This window comes from Electrophorus electricus, chromosome 1 (assembly GCF_013358815.1).
Source record: "Electrophorus electricus isolate fEleEle1 chromosome 1, fEleEle1.pri, whole genome shotgun sequence".
Taxonomy (NCBI): Eukaryota; Metazoa; Chordata; class Actinopteri; order Gymnotiformes; family Gymnotidae; genus Electrophorus; species Electrophorus electricus.
Window position 1 is genome coordinate 2,716,245 of NC_049535.1, and position 21,180 is coordinate 2,737,424.

The 21,180-nt window shown below is 42.0% G+C and overlaps 1 protein-coding gene across 3 annotated transcripts; it reads right to left on the reverse strand.

Annotated features, from left to right (window-relative positions):
* Positions 1-178: 178 nt before the first annotated feature.
* On the reverse strand, positions 179-18,109 carry arntl1b (aryl hydrocarbon receptor nuclear translocator-like 1b). 3 transcript variants are annotated; one of them, XM_035527491.1, is made up of 19 exons: positions 18,016-18,109; positions 11,467-11,594; positions 9,609-9,756; positions 9,317-9,337; positions 5,322-5,360; positions 4,982-5,020; positions 4,631-4,788; positions 4,436-4,515; positions 4,262-4,354; positions 3,993-4,110; positions 3,517-3,666; positions 3,121-3,367; positions 2,183-2,289; positions 1,862-2,012; positions 1,602-1,687; positions 1,389-1,491; positions 1,201-1,297; positions 997-1,090; positions 179-885 (listed from the first exon to the last, which is right to left on the reverse strand). In XM_035527491.1, exons 2-19 carry the CDS (start codon positions 11,477-11,479, stop codon positions 725-727), a joined length of 1,905 nt encoding a protein of 634 aa, XP_035383384.1. In that variant the 5' UTR covers positions 11,480-11,594; positions 18,016-18,109; the 3' UTR covers positions 179-724. The 3 variants fall into 3 exon arrangements, with proteins under 3 accessions (XP_035383384.1, XP_035383385.1, XP_026867250.1); XM_035527492.1 differs by lacking the exon at positions 18,016-18,109 and adding an exon at positions 12,978-13,002; XM_027011449.2 differs by lacking the exon at positions 9,317-9,337.
* Between the last annotated feature and the right edge of the window lie 3,071 nt (positions 18,110-21,180).

Below are 21,180 nucleotides of genomic sequence, written 5' to 3' on the forward strand. Positions count from 1 at the left end.
AAAAATATGAACCAATTACTGAACCTGAATGAATTGGTTATATATATATATATATATATATATATATATATATATATATATATAAAATTAAAAAAAAAACCTCTCCATGTATAATCCACAAAGCTTTGTTTTGGAGTTTTTTTTGTTTGTTTTTGATTCACAGGATGCAGCCCCATAATTTAATATCAAGAGAAAGGAGTACTTTTATATTTGACAAATTTCACTGCCAATACAACATACTTGTTACACCATTGAATGAAATTAGAATTATATATATCATACATTAGAGATTTTTGCATGTAAATACACAAAGTACAGAGGAGTCCAGTGTGATTTATATGAATATACTGCATACGCATGAATAGAAAAAACCTGCAAGATCAAAACGCCTTGCTGTGTGCCTGGATTCAGGACCCTTTGCTTTTCAGAAAGAGCCCAGTGCTTTGTGTTGCTGAACAGCCAGTGCAGGTCTTTCCACAGCTGTAGCGGCTGCAGCTGTCTTGGCTCTGATGCTATCAAAAGCTCTGTCACGGCACGCTATTGTTCTGCAGCATCAGTGCCTTGGAGTACTTCCCCCTCCGTGAGCATTAAACAGCCATGCGTCAGGGGGAAACCTGATCCAGATAAGCAGACGTGTGATGGGACAGGAGCCATACACCCTCAGCTGTACCCAGGGTCTCTCACTCTGGCTTCAGGCAGGAGGGCAGTGGGCGATGGGCTCCTATCACAAGGGCCATGGGAGGTCACTGAAGTCCACAGGTCCCCCCAGTCCTGCGTCGGCCTCCAAAAGGCTCATGATGACGGCCATGGCAGCCTCGTCATTACTGGGGCTGCTGGATCCGGGCTCATCCATGATGTCTCCAATGCCGATGTGGGAATTGTCGCCTGCGGTGAAGCACAGACTGCCTTGACTACATGCTTTTTCCAGCTTGCACTCAGGATTGCTATTCATCTTCATACAAGAAATGGAACTTATTCTGAAGTTTTTAAACTTACTTAAAAGGGAGTTGTTTGAGTATGGGTAGCCTATGGAATCCTGGCCTGACCCCATTCCCACTGACGGAATGTCTGGCGTTCCACCATTCTGAATCTGAACAGTGGGGAAAGAAAGAAAAGAAAAGAAAACAAAACAAAACTTTATTGATTTGTAAAATCCTACCACTAGCAGGCAGGCCTACTTGCTACAAACAGTACCCATACCTTTTTACCCCCAGGAGAGGTGGTGTCTGGAGGGGGCGTGCTGTTGTTGATGTTGAGTGGACTAGACCCACAGCTAGACGGTGACGAGCCTCTTATCCTGCCAATCAGAAGTCAGCAGTCAAAGATGAATTACATTTATACGTCCCAGTGCAACACCACGTTCAGGACCCACCGGGAGAGCAGCTCACCTCTGGATCTCCATCACCTCTTCCGCAATCATGCGACCTATCTTCCCCGCTCCGGCTCTGGTGCCTCCTGGAATACCAGGCACCGTCTGCAGTGCCCGCTTCCCTACAGTTCAGAAAGTTAGAATTTAATGCAGTATTGAATATTAAATTAACAAAATGAAGCAGTTTTTCAGTGTCGACAAAACTGTACTGGAAGGGTTTCCATCCACGTACCATCAGCCGTGAGAACACTGTCCATACTCTGGGGGGACGTAGTGATCTGAGGATAGCTGGGAACTGCCGGCTCCAGCGAACCAGCCCTGAAACACCAGGCAAAGCTTCCTACTGAGTCATATACTTCCAGAGGGAGGCTGGAGCACCCCGTTAGATTAACTACACTTGTATAAAGTGTAGTTAAGACAATGTACAACTGAATACACAGATAAGAATTAGGTGTGCAGTAGACAGCAGAGAACGAGGGGTTGTTTACTCACGAGACGACTGTGTTCGTGGATACGATGTATTCGACTTCTTTGGTCCAAGGGTTCATGAAACTGAACCAGCGACTTCTCAGGGTGATGAAGGAGCCATCTTTGATCTTAAACTTGTAGCAGTTAGTGTTAATCTTCTCTCGCATGTGCAGAACTGTGGAGAAGTCAGACAAGAAGGTCAGAATTAATCTTGATGCTGTCATAATTCCATCATCAACCTAATGGTTGGTGGCAAAAAAAAAACCAAAAAAAAAAAAAACCTCAATGCTGTTGTACATATATTTGGGAGTTTTTACATGGCCAGACATTTTTGCATCCAGTTACCTTGTCTGTGGCATTCAGCAAGGTGCCCAATGTCATCCTGATGGAAATATTCATAAAATGACGTTCCCAGTAACTCCTGGGGCAGATAGCCGAGAATCGCTGTGGCTCTGAAACATCCAGAACTAAATGTTTAATGACAAAAAAAAACCAAAACAAAACCCACAAGACACACCCCACACGTGCCCAAAAACTTGCCAAGGTATCACTTCACACGTGCCCACCTCACATGGTCACCTTCTCACATGTGCCCATAAACAAGCATCTGTAAAGATTCCAAATGCCCTACTGACACACAAACACTTAGCCACAAAGAGACGATATTATTAGGCCTAGCGTCTGCCCTGTACTTCAGTGACTCGTTTGTCTCACTGGAGCTAAACTTGGGTGCTGACCAGCACCACACCCAAGCCTTCATGTTAAATCCTGCTCTTGCACAGGAACAGCCAACCCTGCCTGCCACGCACACTGCCTCTGTGGCATGGACCTCAGATGCCTGGGCCACATGACATGTCATAAGGTCATAAGGTCGACATGTCAGAAGACCTACTTAAAACAGTGCATGTCCACAGTGGCGGCTCAAACGTTTGACGTATAATCGAAGAGTGATTCAGTCACCTGCAGAATAAGAATTTCCAAAAAACACTTTGCCTCTGTAATAATTCATTTTTTTTTCCCAGTAATCCACTAAAATGTAATATTTATGTCTGGAAATGACACTTATTAAAATCCATGAAGGGTGAGCAAGACTGGCACGTGCTCTACTTCTTAAGCACTATTCATAGATCACAGATTAAACTGGTTATTCAATCAAAATGGGATTTGGCCCACCGTTTTACCCTCAATGTTTCAAATGACCGAGCAGCAGAATTTAAAACTCAAATCTTTGTTCGCGTTTCAATCCACAGTTTTTCACAGCATAGTCTGTGCCCCTCCCTCACCTCTGGTCCACGAAGACGAACTTGCCGTCGATGGCGTGGCGGGAGACGTACTCGGTGGGCTTGACGCGGATGTCGCCGTTCAGGGGCTGCGCCACGATGTGGGGGTGCAGGCGGCCGATGGCCACCAGGCAGCTGAGGTTACAGCCCTCGTTGTCGGGCTCGCCGTCCTCGTCCAGGCCCATCTTGGTGGGCGGCCAGCTCTTCAGGTAGCCCGTGCTGTGGATGGTGCAGAAGCTCTTGCGGTCAGCTGCACGGAACCGGGGAGGGGAAGAAAGCACAGTTCAGGGCCAAGGCTGTTCAGCGAAATCAACGTCTGCTGCTCTTTTACGGGAGAGTTTTACTTGGTAGACACAGCAGCATGTTAGCCTGAAACAGAAGCAACGGAAACTTTTTTGCCTTTCTTTTTGGAGCAAGTGGAGGGGAGGTCCTTGTCCTCCATTTTGACGACGGGCCGGTTGCATTTCATTCTACAGAAGAAGGAGCGACGAGCCCCTGAGCACAGCCTGGATGGACCCGGGGCAACGTCAGTCTTCACAGGCAGGCCCGCTGAGGAAGTAACAGCACACACCCTCACCTCCACTCCAACATGGCCAATCTTAGTCAAGCTTTACACAGCCACAAATCTGAAACCTTCAACCACTACTCAACATGGATGGAAAGGAAATTCAAACATAGAGAGACAGGGAATACATGTTAGGAATTTTATACTATGAAATTAGTATTACAGTATGGAAGAGTTGCTTTTTATTCAGATGTGTGACTTTCATACTAGAGCTAAATATGTCTGGCACAGTAAACAATGACATTAAAATTTGCCTTTCCACCTCGCGGAAAAAGGACAGAGGAGTAATCCAAGGAGGCAGATGACATACTTTTGGCATCGATGAGTCGTTCCCGTGGTGCTGTGTCAGAAGAGGATAGCTGTTCCTTGACTTTGGCAATGTCTTTAGGATGCAAGTAATCAAACAAGCTCTGGCCAATCAGGTCATTCTGCCAATGGATACAAGGAGGTTATATTACTGCTTCTGAACATGATGGCTGTCGAGCATTTTCAAATGTGTACTCAGAAATCGTGCAATTTCAGAAATCTTGCAATATGAGAATAACATGAATCATACCATGCCTAGACAGTGGGACTTACTTGGCTGTAGTTCAGGATTTTGTACACCGACTCCGAAACAAAAAGAATCTTCCCTCGATCACAGCCAACGACAAAGAGGAAGCCATCAGCAGCCTGGGGGTCAGACAAAGAACACAGTCAGTCCAGAAGGCAGGCACAGAGCTTGGAAAAGCAGCATTCCTCAGAATCACATACCCTTAGGATTAAATGCTTCAGTTCATCATCTGACAGGAAGGCTGGTTTGTAGTTAGCTTCAGTATAAGGGTTTGCAGCACCTTGTAGATAAATCCATAGTAAACCACCAATCTCTGTATTGCACTATGGATATTAACACAATGTGGTTGTGTCTTGGCTAAAAGCAGTGTTCTGTAAATTTCTAGCAGGTCTCACCTCGTAGTGTTTTCATGTGCTGGACGGCCATGCGTAGCACGGTCAGCTTGTCCAGCTTGCGGGACATGGCGTTACAGGTAGGCACGAGCGAGGCCAGCTCGTCGATGAAGCTGTTCATTTTGTCCCGCCGTCTCTTCTCGATCTGACTGTGGGCTTCCCTGTGAAGGGTCAGGATCATACAAGACAACATAAAGCAAAATCCTTCACACAAACCTTTCAGAGTTCCTGATTTCACAGGAACCCGTCACATAAGTGTGGCAAGGAAGCAGTTTGAGGCAAATCTGCACACACACACTATCCAGCACTGTGATCCACTAAGGCCCTGTTGAGGAGTGAGGATGATGGAAATACCTGGCATTCTTTACCCGGCCTTGCTGATCGACGCAGTCCCTGTTAAACGGGAAAAACTGAGTTAAATTATTTAACACACACACACACACACACACACACACACACACACACACACACACACACACACACACACACACACACACACACACACACACACACACACACACACACACACACACACACACACACACACACACACACACACACACACACACCATTGAAATGTATTTCAAACCCAGAGCTAGACCCATTTTATTTTCGCTATTACTTAAAATGGAAATGCAAGTACATTTCAGTTAAATAAGCTGGATAAAGGCATTATTATGGCTGCCATATTTACCTTCCAAGTTGTGTGTCCTTGTCTATGTCCATACTGTCCCTTGACAAATCAAACAGCAGCATTAGTCCAGGAAATAAATTTGCTTAAACCTTAACAAAGTAACAAACTTTCAAGGCACCTCAGCATGTTCTTATGCCTTAGTGAAAACAAACAATCGTTTTTTACCATGAATAGGAGACTGTTTAGTAGACTCTTTAGTTAGCTATAACTTTTTATACAGTTTTCTGTTCTGATGATACAGACAAAAGATACTCAAAGCATGCCTTGGAATTACAGTTGAGACCAAAATTTAAAACCATTTAACTCAAATTTTTCACAACTCCACACATTTCATGTTACCACAAATTTCACAGAGACGGAGCCTTTTGAAGGAGGAATAACTGAATTGTTTGGCCGTGATCAGTACTGTGTATAGAAGAAAAGAGAGAGTAAGGTTTTAATCCACAGAACCATGGAAAAACGGGCATGACCGGATCACACCGTGGGTCTTTGATGAAAAGGAACTAGTGAACTTTCAGAAAATAGATGAGATCACGAGGAAGGAGGGACATCAAGAAATAATCAGAAGCAACACCTCAGGACATTCCAGCTGGACTGCGAACATAATTCCCATTTCTCCAAAGTTCCGACAAAATGGCCAAAAAGTCCTGAACTGAAGTCGACAGAAATCTGTGGACCGAGCTGAAGGAGGCTCACAAATTTGACAGAATTACACGGGTTCGGTCAGGAGGATGCTGACAAGAATGCTGGCCATCTCCACAAATACTGGCAGTGAAATGGGTCACACTGATGAGCTCGGCGACTTTAAACGTGGCATTGTTATAGCATGTCGCATTTACCACAAATCAGCTAGTGAAATTTTTTTGCCCTGCTAGATCTGCCCCTGCAAGCACCATTACTGGAAGAGGGATAATGGTCTGGGGCAGTTTCTCTGGGTCTGGGCTAAGCCCCTTAGTTCCAGTGAAGGGTTATACAAATGGCCAAAAATAACTTGGACCATTATATGCTTACAACTTTGTAGCAACAGTTAGTGGAATGTCCCCTCCTGTTCCAGCAAGATTGTGCACCTGTACACAAAGGTCTATAAAAGACATGGGGCTATTTATGAAGTGTGTGTACACACATAAATAACGTGGGGCAACAATTTGCAGACAAGACTAATAATTATGAAAGTGAAACCTGACAAGTGTGCACTCCTCCACATACACTGGCAGTGGGTTGTGCATATTTTGGGTGAAAATGGGGATTACTGACCCCAAGTGGAAAGGAGAGGTATTGTCCAAAAAATGCCAGAATTCAGATCACATATAGTCATTAATGCAGGTGGTATATGTAACAGTGAAATGCCTGTGCATAATAATGAATATTTATGAGTACTGAATATTGGAGATTAATTCAAATTAGAGGGGAGTGCATCTTCAAAGATTACGCCAATGTTTTGTTAGAACAGCAGGAATGGGCAGTAAACTAGTTTAGATTTCTGAAGGCAGTTCTTTTGGGCCTGTGTACACAGTTGTCAGGGAGACACAGAGAATCCACGAACTACTGGTGCATCTACAGCACTAACCACCCTTAGCTTCCTGGCCAATTGCACTTTTCATTACAAGCTGGTGGACAGAGCCAGGGGCATGACAGCCAACTCCAAGCATCTGATGCCAACAGCCTAGGCTCAATGCCGGGTATATCCACTTAAGTGGGAGCTACGAGCGATGACTACTGGACAAGACTCTGTGGAAATGCTGATATTTTGAGGATAAATACCGTACTCAGTGAGTGGTAGACTGCACAGATGGGTGCTGGATCTGCTCGGATGCTGTAGCAGGAAGATTATTTCATAATTGTATAGTTATTGTATAATGTATATAGTATATTGTGCATCATCATCAGGACTTGTGCTGTCTGCATATTATGGCCAGTATCAATGCTGTTCCCGTTCTCAGTGATCAGCTCAGGGCTCCCTCTTCCTCATGCCCAACCATGGCTCCAGTTACCACCTGCGGCAGCTGCGACGTGTGTGTTCAGGTGAGTGCTATATATTGAAGACAAGCTAGACACTGCATATTAAAAAAATAAAGAGCTTGGACAAGCTCTTTCAACACAGCTGACGTTTCACAGAACAACTTTAATTTCTTTTAGCTCAGATGTTATAATATTGACTGCTACATCTCTGCATCTCCAGTATGGCATCGGTGAGGATCTGGCTTTGATGGCTGCCTATTGACCGTGCCGTGAGAACATGGCTTCACTTGGACTTGTTTCATCAGGACTTGAATTGCAAAACATCAATAAAATAATCACAAGTTTACATGTGTGTATGTTTTCACTGCCATTCATCCAAGCAGACTGAACCCCTTCTTGGGGGTACAGGTCACGTTCTCATTTCAGCTTGCATCTGGGCATCAGTGTTCCATTTGACATCAGAGACGGATGTCAGACACGGCCATTTGTTTGAGGGAATCTGCTACATGGCAGTCGAGCAGAGGGGCTGAGATAATAGCTTTGTGTGCTTTGTGTTCGTTTTTTGGCTTTCCCCTTTTCACGCTCTGCCATTTTCCCAATATTTCCTAGGTGACCCTCTGCAACTCCTTGTATCTACACTGTTCAGGCCTGCAATGAATGTTGGTTTGCATTTTTTGATTTCCTGTTTTAATTTCAATTTTTAAATGTTAAAATTTCACAATCTGTGAAACAGCAATTTTTTGTCTCCCTTACATCTCCCATCGTTTTCAGAATCACCACAACAAACCCGGTCTTTGATGGGCACTGTCTCAGATCACAGATGTTACACATTTTACATTCCATTAACATTTTTGGCATTTAGCAGATGTTCTTATCCACAGAGACTTACAAAAGTGCTTTGTCATCTACTCATAGAATGTTTCCTAGCCAGTACAGTAGGTTAGACTTCAAGATACCGTTGAATGAGAATACTGCTGAAATACAGGAATCAATGCTGATACATAGAAGTGCAAAATAAGCCTAAGCTCTATATCAGAAAACTGATATGTAGTTGCTGATACCTAGAAATGCAATAACAAACAAACAATACTAGCCAATAAGTACTAGAGTTTCAGCTACTCAACATGGGTGCAGGATCAATGTTCATTTAAATATTCCACAAATAGATCCGCACTGGAAAACTGCATGGGACTCTGCTGTGCAGACAGCCAGTGGAAATTTGTTCTACCATCTGGGAGCAAGGACAGAGAATGCATCTCTCAACACACATCTTCCATGAGACTTGAAACATGGTGTTTCAAGCCTCACCATACTTCAGGTTCAAAGTATGGATCGGACTTATGCCCTCACGGTCCGATTTAAGAAACCAAATAGGTGTGCTCTGCTTTTCTAAAATTTCATGAAAAACGTCTACATGAACATAATCAGAGGAAAATCACTTTCATACATTATGGCTCCTGCTGTGATGAGTGTGGTGTGAGGAACTCAAGGGGCCTAAAGTACATAACCTAATTTACTCAACACAGGAAATGTAAGTGAGGTTGTAAAAGAATTGAGTTTAAATGTCTTTCGGCCTCAACTGTACTTCCCGGATTAACTATACTTATATTTAAGAGCATTGGGGGGGGGGGGGGGTCCAATGACACTTCAATAACCATCGAGTCCATGAACTATTAGCCATTTACACACAGCTCTCTCTAAGAACAGCCTAAACCTATAATGTAACCAATTCTATAAATATTACAGCCCTGGAAGTGGCCTGAAGATCTGTTACTGCCCGCTGATAATGTGTCAGTTAATAATTGGTGAGGATTTAATGGTAAATCAGGTAAATCATTTACTCTGCTTTCCAGGTTGGAGTTATTATTCGAGGTGATTATAAAGCTATATGTTTGGTTTACCTTATCTCCTTTCCATTAGAATGGTTATGCATAAATATAACCTACCCAAACTGCAGATATTAAACAACTTAAGGTACTTCTCCACCTGACATTGTTTTCATACTTAAATTAGGGGGGGGGGGGGTTAATACTTACTCAAGTAAAAAATCTTCAATTCTATAAAAGCAAGAAAAAAAAACTTCAGTTAATGTCCTGTTGGGGGCCTACTGTTTAAGGTGGTGTTTCTTCCTGCAAAGTTGATCATTAATTTCAGGTTACTGCAAACAGAGCTTTAAAAAAAAAAATTATTCGTAATCAGGAATTCTCTCGCCTGTATTCAGGCAGGCGAAACAAAACAACTAACAAAAATCAAAAGATCTGGAGCAGGCACACAGGATGGCGCCAGGCAGGACACTGCTCTGAACGGCGGGAGCAGCGGAGACCTTACTGGTAGTCAGGGCAGCTGCCCTTTCTCTTCCGGGTGAAATCCATGCCAGGCGTGCTGATGGAGCTGCTGATGAAGTCAGTGGAGCTGGGTGACATGAACTCATTCATAGTGGAGGAGATGTCCATTCTTTGGTCTGCCATTAGATCATCTGCCACGAAATGTGTGAAATACATTATACATTTTCTCACATGACATTAGACCAGCTCACGCTTTACATATACAGCTCCAGAAAAAAAAATAAGACACCACTTCAATTTTTTTCTTAAATCAGCATCTCCACATGTACAGCAGCCATTCCATTCAAGTGTTTGTTGAGTTCCTTCACACAGACATCTAGTTCTTCTTAATGAGATGCTGAATAGGTGATCACCTGAACAGAATCCTGTTCTAACGAGCAACAGTATAAAAACCACTGCTGCCGTCATCACTATTCTCCTGTTATAGAACCAGCTGGATGGGAAAAGCAGTGCTAGGAATACCCAAAAATGAAGTGTAGTCAAAATACAGCTACAGACCGTGCCAGAAGAGTAGAAAAGAAAGGTTCAATTGTAGCTTTACTGGCAGAAGGATACAGTGAGCGTCAGGTTGCTTTTATCTTGAAAATTTCAAAAGCTACGGTTCATAAGAATAAAAGGTCAAGCAGCAAACACATGGGACAATAGCTACAGACTGGCAGAGGTTAAAAACGACTCTCTACCAACTGATGATCGCCACCTCATTCGAATGTCACTTAACTGTAAGATGACGTCAAGTGACCTACAAAAAGAACGGCATACAGCAGCTGGAGTGAATTGCACAGCAAGGACGGTTTGCAACAGGCTTCTGGAGGCAGGGCTGAAGTTGTGCAAAGCTAGAAAAAAAGCCCTTCATCATTGAGAAGCAAAGAAGAGCCAGACTGAAGTTTGCGAAAGACCATAAGGATTAGACCGTAGAAGACTGGAGTAAGATCATCTTCTCTGATGACAATTTTCAGCTTTGTTCAACACCTGGTCGTGTTATGGTTAGACGGAGACCTGGAGAGGCCTACAAGCCAGAGTCTCTCACACCCACTGTGAAATTTGGTGCATGATCAGTGATGATCTGGGGGTATTTCAGCAAGGCTGGAATGGGGCAGATTAGTCTTTGTGAATGACACATGAATCATGTCAACTCTGATGACTGTTTTTTTTCCAACAGGACAATGCTCCATGTCACACAGCCAGGTCAATCAAAGTGTGGATGAGGGACTACCAGATCAAGACCCTATCATGACCAGCCCAATCTCCAGACCTGAACCACACTAAACACCTCTGGAATGTGATCAAGAGGAAGACAGATGGTCACAAGCCATCAAACAAAGCCGAGCTCCTGGAAGTTCTGTGCCAGGAGCGGTATAAAGTTACCCAACAGCAATGTGAAAGACTGGTGGAAAGCATGCCAAGACGCATGAAAGCTATGATTAAAAATCAGGGTTATTCCACCAAATATTGATATCTTGACTCATCCTTTGTTTATAAATGAATATGAGCTTGTTTTCTTTGCATTATTTGTGGTCTGAAATTTCTGTAACTGTTTTGTTATTTTGACCATTAGTCATTTTCATTAAAAATAAATTAAAAAACTAAAAATTCTCTAAAATACAATATTTTTTTATCTGGAATTTGAAAGAAATGTTGCCAGTAGTTTATAGAATAAAGCAAAACTGCTCAGCCTGGTCAAACACATACCCATCAATTGTAAAACTAGAGAAACTGAATTTTGTAGTGGTCTCATTTCTTTTTTCCAGAGCTGTAGGTGAAAGCAACATTTGATTCTGACAGGTAACGTGTAAAACTAATGAACATAACGGAGGCCAAAAATGAAATCTTTCACAACTCACCACAGAGATTCATGAGAATGGGAGTTTTCAGGCCAGCTCATGAAGTCTTCTGCTCCGTGTGGCCTTCAGGGTCATTCAACTCAGGTGAGATGATGATGCATCTGAACAATACTACTAAACATCCACACCTTAGCAAATAAAACATGTTGTATTTATTATAAACTGTATACAATATTTCTCTATTCCAAAAGTATTCTAAAATAATCCAGCCTTTTTCTATATTTTTTTTCTCCATTTAACAATTATATTTAAATTACCTTATAGATAATTTAGATTTTTCAGGAAATACATGCTTACAGGAAGTACAATTATCTGGAAATGCAGTAAGATGTTTATTAAAAGAATAAATGTTATTAGACAGACCACAATTAGTTTACTAAAAATGATAAACGGTTTGAATAAGCTCTTAATTTTTGAATAACCCTAAAACAGGAAATATAGGGCTTACATTCAAGATAGCGTAACATACAAGTGAATGTATCTTTTTTTGCCTCATGGAGAATGCACAGACCTCCTTACATCCAGTCAGGCTTCAAGACGTGAAAGCACTACACTCACTGGCAGATCAGAGCAGAACAGCTCCTGACCAAAATCTCCCAAGATACACTAACATGCATGACTCACTTAACTGCCCCTCCGCTAGTTTCATAACGAAGGCACAATCCTAATTTTTAAATGTGCATCAATTAACATTAATGATTAAAATAAAAATAAAGACTAATTACAATGCAACGCATTTTAAACTAGTTTCCCATACTTAAAAAAACAAAACAAAAACAAAAACTAAAAAAACCCAAGGGCAACATCAGAGGCTACATAAGCAAATATTACCAAAATCCTGAGCTTGCTAGCCTTGGTCAACAAATCTAGTCTTTCAACCCTTCTGAAATGTTTAACACAACGACACTAAGAGCTCCAGATACTCTAAAAGACAGGACATCCTTATATTGTACTTGATTAGCTAACACTGCTAGGGTGGTCTGGTCCACCGGTGTGGAAGAACTTATTTTTAGCAGAATATTCTCACTCCCCCAATAACAAAAGCCTAGACCAGGGTTCCATAAAGCAGAAGACCCCAGCTTAGCAACTACAGTGAGAACTGAACTGGTACAGATGTTCTTCAGTGGCCGAGTTGTCTTGTGACCACACTCTCCAGTGACCTAGTTTTCCCTTTTACCACCTCTCCACCCTGAAGCTGATCCACATGATTCCAGGGTTTCATGGCGTGGTAACACTGAATCAGACATGCCACGTACCAGCCCCCACAACCTCCACACCCAGTGACGCACTGTGACTCCAAATGAGCAACGTCACATAGTCGCCTCTAGACTTGAACATCCCAGTGCGGCTGACCTTAAGCCAAGGTTTTGCCCTGCCATTAATATCAAGCACAGGCACATAAACATACAGCTATAAAAACTTCTTTGGATTCGCCTGGCAGAGCGGATGATTTACGGTTGCCTGGATACGGCAGTGGGGCAAACGCTGTGTGAGTCTCTTGTGTTATGTACCTGCACACAGTCCAGAGCTGCTGTGTTTCTACTGGCATTCCCAGAAGGAACGGTCTGCTGCAGCACTATCACAGCTGCGAGCTGGGTCTGAAACGCAAGCCGCACACAGCACCGTCACGTTAGACAAGGTGGCTGGATCACGTCTGCACCTCCTTCCAACAGACTCTATTGGATTGTCGGATAACAGAAGGTTTTAAAATTCCTTTATTCCTAATTAAAGGACATGCTCAGAGTGCAGGCAGATGGAAAAGACAAAGACGTGGGCAGGGACAACATGCAACTCCAACGATCCATTATTGCCTCCCTGCCAGCGCATATCCTGATGACAAACTTGGCTGGTTGCATTCGCTTGGGTGGAAATAAAAGGTAATAAAGCTGGCCTGAAGTGCACTGCGGTCAGTAGGAGAAGGCAGGCAGTAACAGCTCTGACGGAGTCACTGCGCAGGTGAATCGGTCATCTGCATCAGTTAGAGCTTATGAGACAACAGAGCCTAAGATGCACCCTCTCCTCACTACGGCCTCAGGACCCCGCCACTTCAGCTCGGAAAAGTTCAAACAAGATGAGAGCGCAGGCCGCGTTCCCAGCTGCAACACTGGGATTAGAACGCAGCCTTTGTACACTATCGCCGGCTTGCAGTGCAGTAAGGTCACAAGTTACCACTTGCATGCGTTGCGAGTTGTATGTCGAAATGAGAACGTTTTTACCGGGGTTTTTCAGGGATACACTGCTGTGTGTGTGTGTGTGTGTGTGTCACTAATTCTGACAGACAGTTAACGTTAGCAAAACTGATGTACAGTAACAGTCAGTCACGCACAGAAGTAAGTAAGTAAATAAATCGAACCAAACCAAATTGCTGCAATGTCGCTCACTAAATCACCTGCTGCACGCTCGCGATCAGGGCCTAAGAATACAAGATCAGCTTTTAACTAAAGAAGCCAGGTTTAAATATTTTTCCAACATTATCTCAAATTCCCCTTGCCCTAAAGTACTGCTCAGTAACGGGTTCGTTCATCAATGTTCTACAGCATTTCCGAAATGCAGTACACAATTCTTTGAAGATTTTTGCAGCTTCTTTGTGAACAAGGTTAACAACATCAGGTCTTTCATACCGCAAGGTATGCATGATCCCTCTGTACTAGGCCCTCCATCTACTACACCTTTAAATCGGTTTAAGATGGTTTCTCTTCATACAATGGGTGATACTGTATCGCAGATACAGGCCTCTACCTATTCGCTGGACGCTGCTCCCTCATAATTCATGAGACATTGGGCTCCTTAGTTTTCAGCATTCTAAACATCATAAACCAGTGATCCAATGGCATTAATCCAATTAATCCAATCCAATTAACCAAAGGCACAGTCCCTGCCTGCTTTAAACATGCAGGTTTTTTTCCCCCACAGCTTTCTCTCAATGAGCACAATATTTCAGAGAAATGTCAGTTTGTTTTAGGCAAAAAGAGCACAGAATTAAAACTGATTAAAGTCCCTAACGACATACTCCAGTCTGTAGATTATGGAGGTTGTGAAGTTTTAATTCTCCTGGATCTGACTGCAATCAAAGCATTCCTTTAAATCGGCCTGAGCGCAGAACTTGAAACAGTTATTCATGCATTAATATTTTGTCCAGCCTCGACTACAGTAACTCACTGTATACTGCATGTGTTGGTCACATCTGTCTAGTTTACGATTAGAACTAAACACGGCAGTCAGCTTCCTCACTAGGTCTAGGGAGAAACTTCATATTTCCCCACATACTTGCTTTTGTTTGTTTTAAAAGCTCTACTTGTCTGACCACCTCCATCAACACCCAATAATCAGGGCCCAGTTTCTCCAAATCATCAGAGAGAGAGAGAGAGAGAGAGAGAGAGAGAGAGAGAGAGAGAGAGAGAGAGAGAGAGAGAGAGAGAGAGAGAGAGAGAGAGAGAGAGAGAGGAGGCAGGGTGTTCCATGTAAAACTTACTCTGCCATTTAAAAGATTATATTTGTTTTATGATGCTTTGGGAAACCCAGCCCAGGTCTCTTAGATCTTCTGACTTCTTTAGTCTACTCCACGATCTTGCCTAAACACGAAGGGTGATTGAGACTTCTGTGACCTGCTCCCAGACTGTGGAACAGATTACTTCAGTTTGTTAGATTACCTCACTTAAACCGCAGTTGAAAACACACTTTTTCTCTTGGGCCCAAGAGTCCCCCTGAGCATGTTTAGATTCTGAGTTCAATGGTTTTTGTTTTTTTTATATACAATTTTAGCAGCTTTGCTTTTTCCTTGCTTTTGATTTAAATGTAGTTACCTTATGTACATGGGTTTGACTTTAAATGATAAGTGTCTATATTAATGGATGTAAAGCATGTTGGTCCGCTATGGCTGTTTTTATGTGTTTTATAAATAGATATGACTTGACCTGACTATCTCTGGCCGGACACTCCGTCTGTGGGGCGCCTCAGAATTGTGTGCATGGCAAGGAAACATAACGGTTCTCTGATGCCCCTATTAATGTTGTCGTGTTGGTGCCATTGTGTGATTTATTCATTAACTTTGTATATTAAAGTTTTTGTTTTTGCATTTGTATTGCTTTTGGTATTTGTTATATATAGAAAATACACATGTTCTTCTCAATTAATAAATATGTTTTTAAAACTCTGTCTATGTTTATGTAACAGAAACTGATCAGTATTAAAAATAACCCCAAAAGAGGACCTGAGGTATTCCCCATTCTAGGTGAGCTCAGAAAGTGTAATGCTCCCTGAAAATATTTTGCTAGAAGTAGATGTTGGGAACCAATTCATTTCCAAATAATAATGCACCTTTTAAGTTTATTATTCACTATATCATTCTATTATTATTAACAATAATAACAACAATCTTTCCTTGTTCATTTGCAACCTGTTCCTATATGGAGCTATTCCAAAGCATTTGGCAGACAATCAAGACGTCATCTCATATGGTTCAAAAACACACGCTAAGCCTTCTGTTCTCAAAGATAGATGCAACACCATTGTTATTCTCATCTACAAACACTCTGCTTTTATTCATACCGAAGCATTTATTCTGGAAAGGTTTTTTCCCTCCCACTAAGACATTTAACGTGGTTCTGATAAAATAAAAAGGCAAGTTTTATGCATTTTTACATTTCTTCAGACAACATCAGAAAATGTGTAAAGCATATAATTGAGCTTGTAAAGTACATTTCTTTAATATATATTTTTAAAAGTACGAGTGTAGCTATTGGTTTACATTTGGGATGCTGTGCCGAGTCTGTGCTGAGTATATGCCCCTGGTGTGTGGGGGTATGGTCCTAGACCAAGAAGTGATATGCAGCATGGCTTGAGGGGAATTGGAGAAGCTGGTGATAAAATGCAGGGATATGCTAGGTGACAGTTCCAGTTAGGAGGAAGTGTTCGGCTGGGTAACAGCTTTGGGTAGGTTCCTGGGGCTGGTTGTGCAGGAACCCATGTTCTTGTAGCACATGACTGATAGGATGGGAGCAAGCACACAGCAGTTGAGGCCAACAAGGACTTCCATGATGCTGAGGGGTCTCCCCTGAAATGAGCCGTCAAACGTCCCCAGCGGTGGTAACTGGGACCCAAGGACGTGTAGGGTTAATTCAGTTTAGATTATACACCTTTCTTAAATACAAGCCAGCTGAAGCCAATTTCTTCTTCAGCCCATTTAATTAGCCTATATAAAAAGCTCTGTACAAAAGAGTAAGTACATCAGAAGTAGGCAGCTTGTTAATTTAATTTCTTATTGCCAAGAGCTTTAGTTTTATCATATTAAATTTTCCCTATAAAATCCCATTCAGCTTAATGTATGGTATACTGAGATATGTAGTTCTCTCAAATATTGCCATTTAGACAGGATAAAATGCAATTTCAGTGTTTTAAACAAAGGTTGAATTTTTGGCATTTTGGGTCTCGTAGGAAATGAAAATCCTACGTGTTTAAAAAAAAAAAAATCTGACAAGTACAAACTGTACCATGGTGTTAAAAACAGTTCCCTGCCGCAAACGGAGTAAATTAGGGCAACTTCCTACGTTTAGCAAGTTTCGGCCTGTGTGTGTTTGCAGATGCCCACAGATGACAACATAACCATCAGGCACACTCCGAAGAAAGGATCTGATTGTGTTGCGTTATTATAACCCAAGGAAAAACGGTGACCTAAGCACACTGTAACATGGTGCTAGACAACAGAGGGTGCTTACACAAACCTAGCAACCCATTTCCTGCGAACACTGCACAGCGGACCAGGGCACCGCACTAAAAAACAGGAGCGATCAGTCAGACAGACAAAACCATCCCTGATCATACCAGGCAGAGTCTGAACCTCAAACCCACAGAGACCTGCTGGGTTGCGCCAGTACAACCAATACCAGTGTCTGGGGCGCTGAGGGAAGCGGAGTGCGAGGCTGTTTATTAGCCTGCTGCACCAGTACGTGTCGTGCATGCAGTGCCAGAGGAGTCGCCCACATGGCTTTGTCTGCATAACCAGACCAACAAGTAGATGGACAACTCGCCATAGTTCACGTTAGAAACACGGTTCATTCCGTGATGTGTCCAGCACAAAGGGGACGTATACGGAGTTGAAGAAAACCAACTAATAGGATACGACGTAAGGATCAGTTACTGCTCTGTGCGTGCAGATATCCTAGAAACGGCTGCCCTGCTGGGCTTGCTTGCCTCCACATATAAACCCTAGATGGTAATCCGGCATGGCAAGCTCTCACTGTTTATTTTATAGGCTTTGTTTGACCTGCATAACCGCGAGGTGCAGGTCTACTTCAGATACAATTACATTTGATTCAACGCAAGTATTAAATCGAGCGATGTCAACATACTGCTCGCGGTGGAGGGCTTTAAAAGTTCTGCAGATAGCCAACACGCTAGCTAGTAAAGTCGAGTGGCTATTCAACTTCACACCAATCTGCCGCTTATTATAGCTAAAATAAAGAAAACAGACCAAATTGCACGAGTGCACTGCATAAAATATACGCACTAGAGGATGCTGAGAATCTATTATTTTAAAAAGGTCATACTCACATAAAGAAGGCAGGAAAACACTTGTATTATCACGATAACATGGACGGCATGAGACAGAAGCTACCAACATATTTAGCTACTGACCTACTTTCCTCTCCCCTCTAATAACTATTGCACCACTAACCTACTTACTGGACCAATCGCGTTCGACCAAAGAGGAAGCTCCACCTTGTTTGGCAAATGAAACCACGCCTCCTTGGTGTCACGTCAAACCAGACCACGCCTCTTCAATGGGCCAACCAATGGCGAGACGAGTGGCACGAACGCAGCCAATGGAATTTCACAAAAAGGTCATTACCGATTCATAACACATACAAGTCGAGCCTGATTTCCAGAAGAAAACAAAACAAGAGTGAAACATTTTACTGTAAACGTATTAGAAAGAAAGAAAGAAAGAAAGAAAGAAAGAAAGAAAGAAAGAAAGAAAGAAAGACGTGAATAAATTATTGTTTTGACATGTTGGATACACCACTTGAGAGGCAGACTCAAAAACAAAACAGAAAACCAAAGGCACACAACATGCGATACATCGGTCTGTTTAGATTTCTTTAGGCATACTAAAGCGTGATGACTTGGTATTTAGTCCAGATTTTTTTTCCCGCTTCTTTTGCATCTCCAACACAAGGGGGCAATACAGTGACGTTAAAATGAGGTAAAAATAAAAACTAATTATTATTATTATTATTATTAGTAGTAGTAGTAGTAGTAAATAATTTTTCAAACAAGCATAGGCCTACCATATGAAGCTATGTGAATTTCAAACAGCAAGCAAGTTATAATTAACTTTTGATATTGTAAAATTATGAAAAGTCGAATTAATTGTACCTATTGCCAAGTAGCCTCTGTAAAATGCTCAAATGCCCTTGTGCAATGCTATGGTAGGGTTTGTTAAAGATTTGTTAAAGAAGTAATTGAGTCTATTTTATGAGACCTTCGGCACTGAGAATACTGTGAAGCTCTCAGCTGCTTTGCCTACACCAAAAGCCAAAGAAATGGTGGGCACTCTGGGTTTGAATACTTGTAGCTTTGTAGCATGTGCCACAACAGAGAGAATGTTAATGGTTTAGTCAATAAGGACAAAAGTGGGTCTTATTTTTTTCTCTTCTGTTAAAGTCCTATGCAACATGTCTGACACCCAGGACCCTAGAAAGAGTCCCCTGACCTTCATGAAAAAGTTAGGTTGCCATGTTTAGGAAAGCAGAGAGCAGAATATTTCCAATATTAACTATGTTTTGTAGCTTTTTGCACCATATATTAAACATAAGGTAAACACACACACACACACACACACACACACACACACACACACACACACTATGGTTTGTTACTGAATTTAGATCTGTAGTACACTGCAAATAATGTGTGGTTAAAAATTAATTTGTAAAAAACATTCAAAAGAAACATTTAGAATCACAATTATACATGTTGCCAAATCCTATAGCGCCCATAATTAGGCACAGTCATGTGATGACTGTGATGCTTCAAATGTTAGGTGCTAGCAGGCACTCTCAGAGTGCCTCACTAGATGGCAGTCAGATACTCTTCTTCCAGAAAGATGCTTAGTGTCTAGGTTTCTGACTTAATGCCTAACAATGGACAACACATCACAAAATAACCATATGGATGTTTTCTAGTTACCACTATTCTCATTATTTAACATTAATTTTGTTTCCGCTGCTAAATTTACTATTATCTGGCAGAATATTTGTTAATTTTTTAGAGTAACTAAGGAATTATCAAGGCCATCATTTATTTCCAAAATAATAAGACAGTCAAAAGCCCAGTTACATTCTCAACAGAAATGAGCAACCCCCTTTTAAAGGTTTACCAAAGCAAAACTGCAAAGTTGTGCTGGCTTCTATTTTTGAACCAAAGGTTTATACGTCGGTTGTAGAATTCATCGTCTGATGGTGTCACGCAGTAGGGCCGCTGATTTTAGACTATTGGTGGGGTGCAGTTTGTCTCGCTCTACAAGTGATGGAGAAGTGGCAGCTCCTTTGAAAGCAACAGAAAAGAAAAGTGATTGGAGGACAAACAGAGGCCTTTCTTCCCTCCCTGGTCAAGGAGGCATGGCCAGGAGGAGGAGGAGCAGGAGGAGGGCAGTGTCTGACAAACACACACCTGAAAGGAGCAGCTCTCAGTGAGGCCATAAGGGAACGCAGAATGACACGAGTCCCGCAGCACACACGGTGACTAACACAGGAAGCAGTAAAGCAAAACAAACAGTCGCTGGGTAACACATCAAACTCTCCTTTTACTGTGGCCTCTTCTTCTGTGATCTCTGCAGATCTGAGCATACTTGTGAGAACTGGGACAAATCCTAGGTCTCCTCACTCACTTTTACACACGAGGTCTGGGGAGGCCAGGGACACTTTTAAGGGCTATCATTTTATGGTGACTTAACTTATTCCAGGTGATATTTGAACATTAACATTTCAACTTACATCTTCCATGGAGAAGATAAAACCTTTATATTTACATTTCATTTACATACTTTTCATTTGCTCATTTGGATGTACTGAGGACACCAGAAATGTTTAAAAATAATTGATAATGTGTAGCGTAAGAGAACAAAAGCTATCCTTAAGAATAAGCCAGATGACCACATACGTTTCTAAACTTATGAAGCTGAAGGAGACTCTGATTACTTAAGAGACCTGACTGTTACAACAGTCCCTTTTTTGTGAGCAGGTACTGTGTGTTCACCAGAGAATAAAGGGTGTGTTTAGCATAACATGACTTATAGCGGGGCGTTTCTGAATTCATTACACTGAAGCATTCTGGGTGTTCCATGATTACTCCTGCCAGTACTTTGAAGTTTACCATCTACAGTTATGTTTTTCACATACAACAGGATTGGTCATAAAAGTTTGAGATTATGGAATAAAACGACCACAGACACTAACTGTTTCAGCAAATATTAATTTGCCAACATTTGTTCTGCAATGGGTAGTTAATTGTTGATATAAAGAGCTGCTTAAGCTTCAAAGCCCATCTTTCATCAAATGCTTAAATTCAAATTAATAAAACGAATCTTCTAATAAGGTCATAATAAGTACTGAATGCTATACAATAACATGAACAAAGGGTTATGTAGAAGAAAACATTTCTTTCTTCTTTTTTTTTTCCTGTCAGCATTGGTATGTCAGTACTGTAGGGTAGTAT

Coding starts and splice junctions, on each gene's coding strand:
- arntl1b (XM_035527491.1), bottom strand. Junction 3,667..3,992: donor ACGACTCATCGATGCCAAAA/GTATGTCATCTG, acceptor TTACTTCCTCAG/CGGGCCTGCCTGTGAAGACT. Junction 3,368..3,516: donor CACTTGCTCCAAAAAGAAAG/GCAAAAAAGTTT, acceptor GGTTCCGTGCAG/CTGACCGCAAGAGCTTCTGC.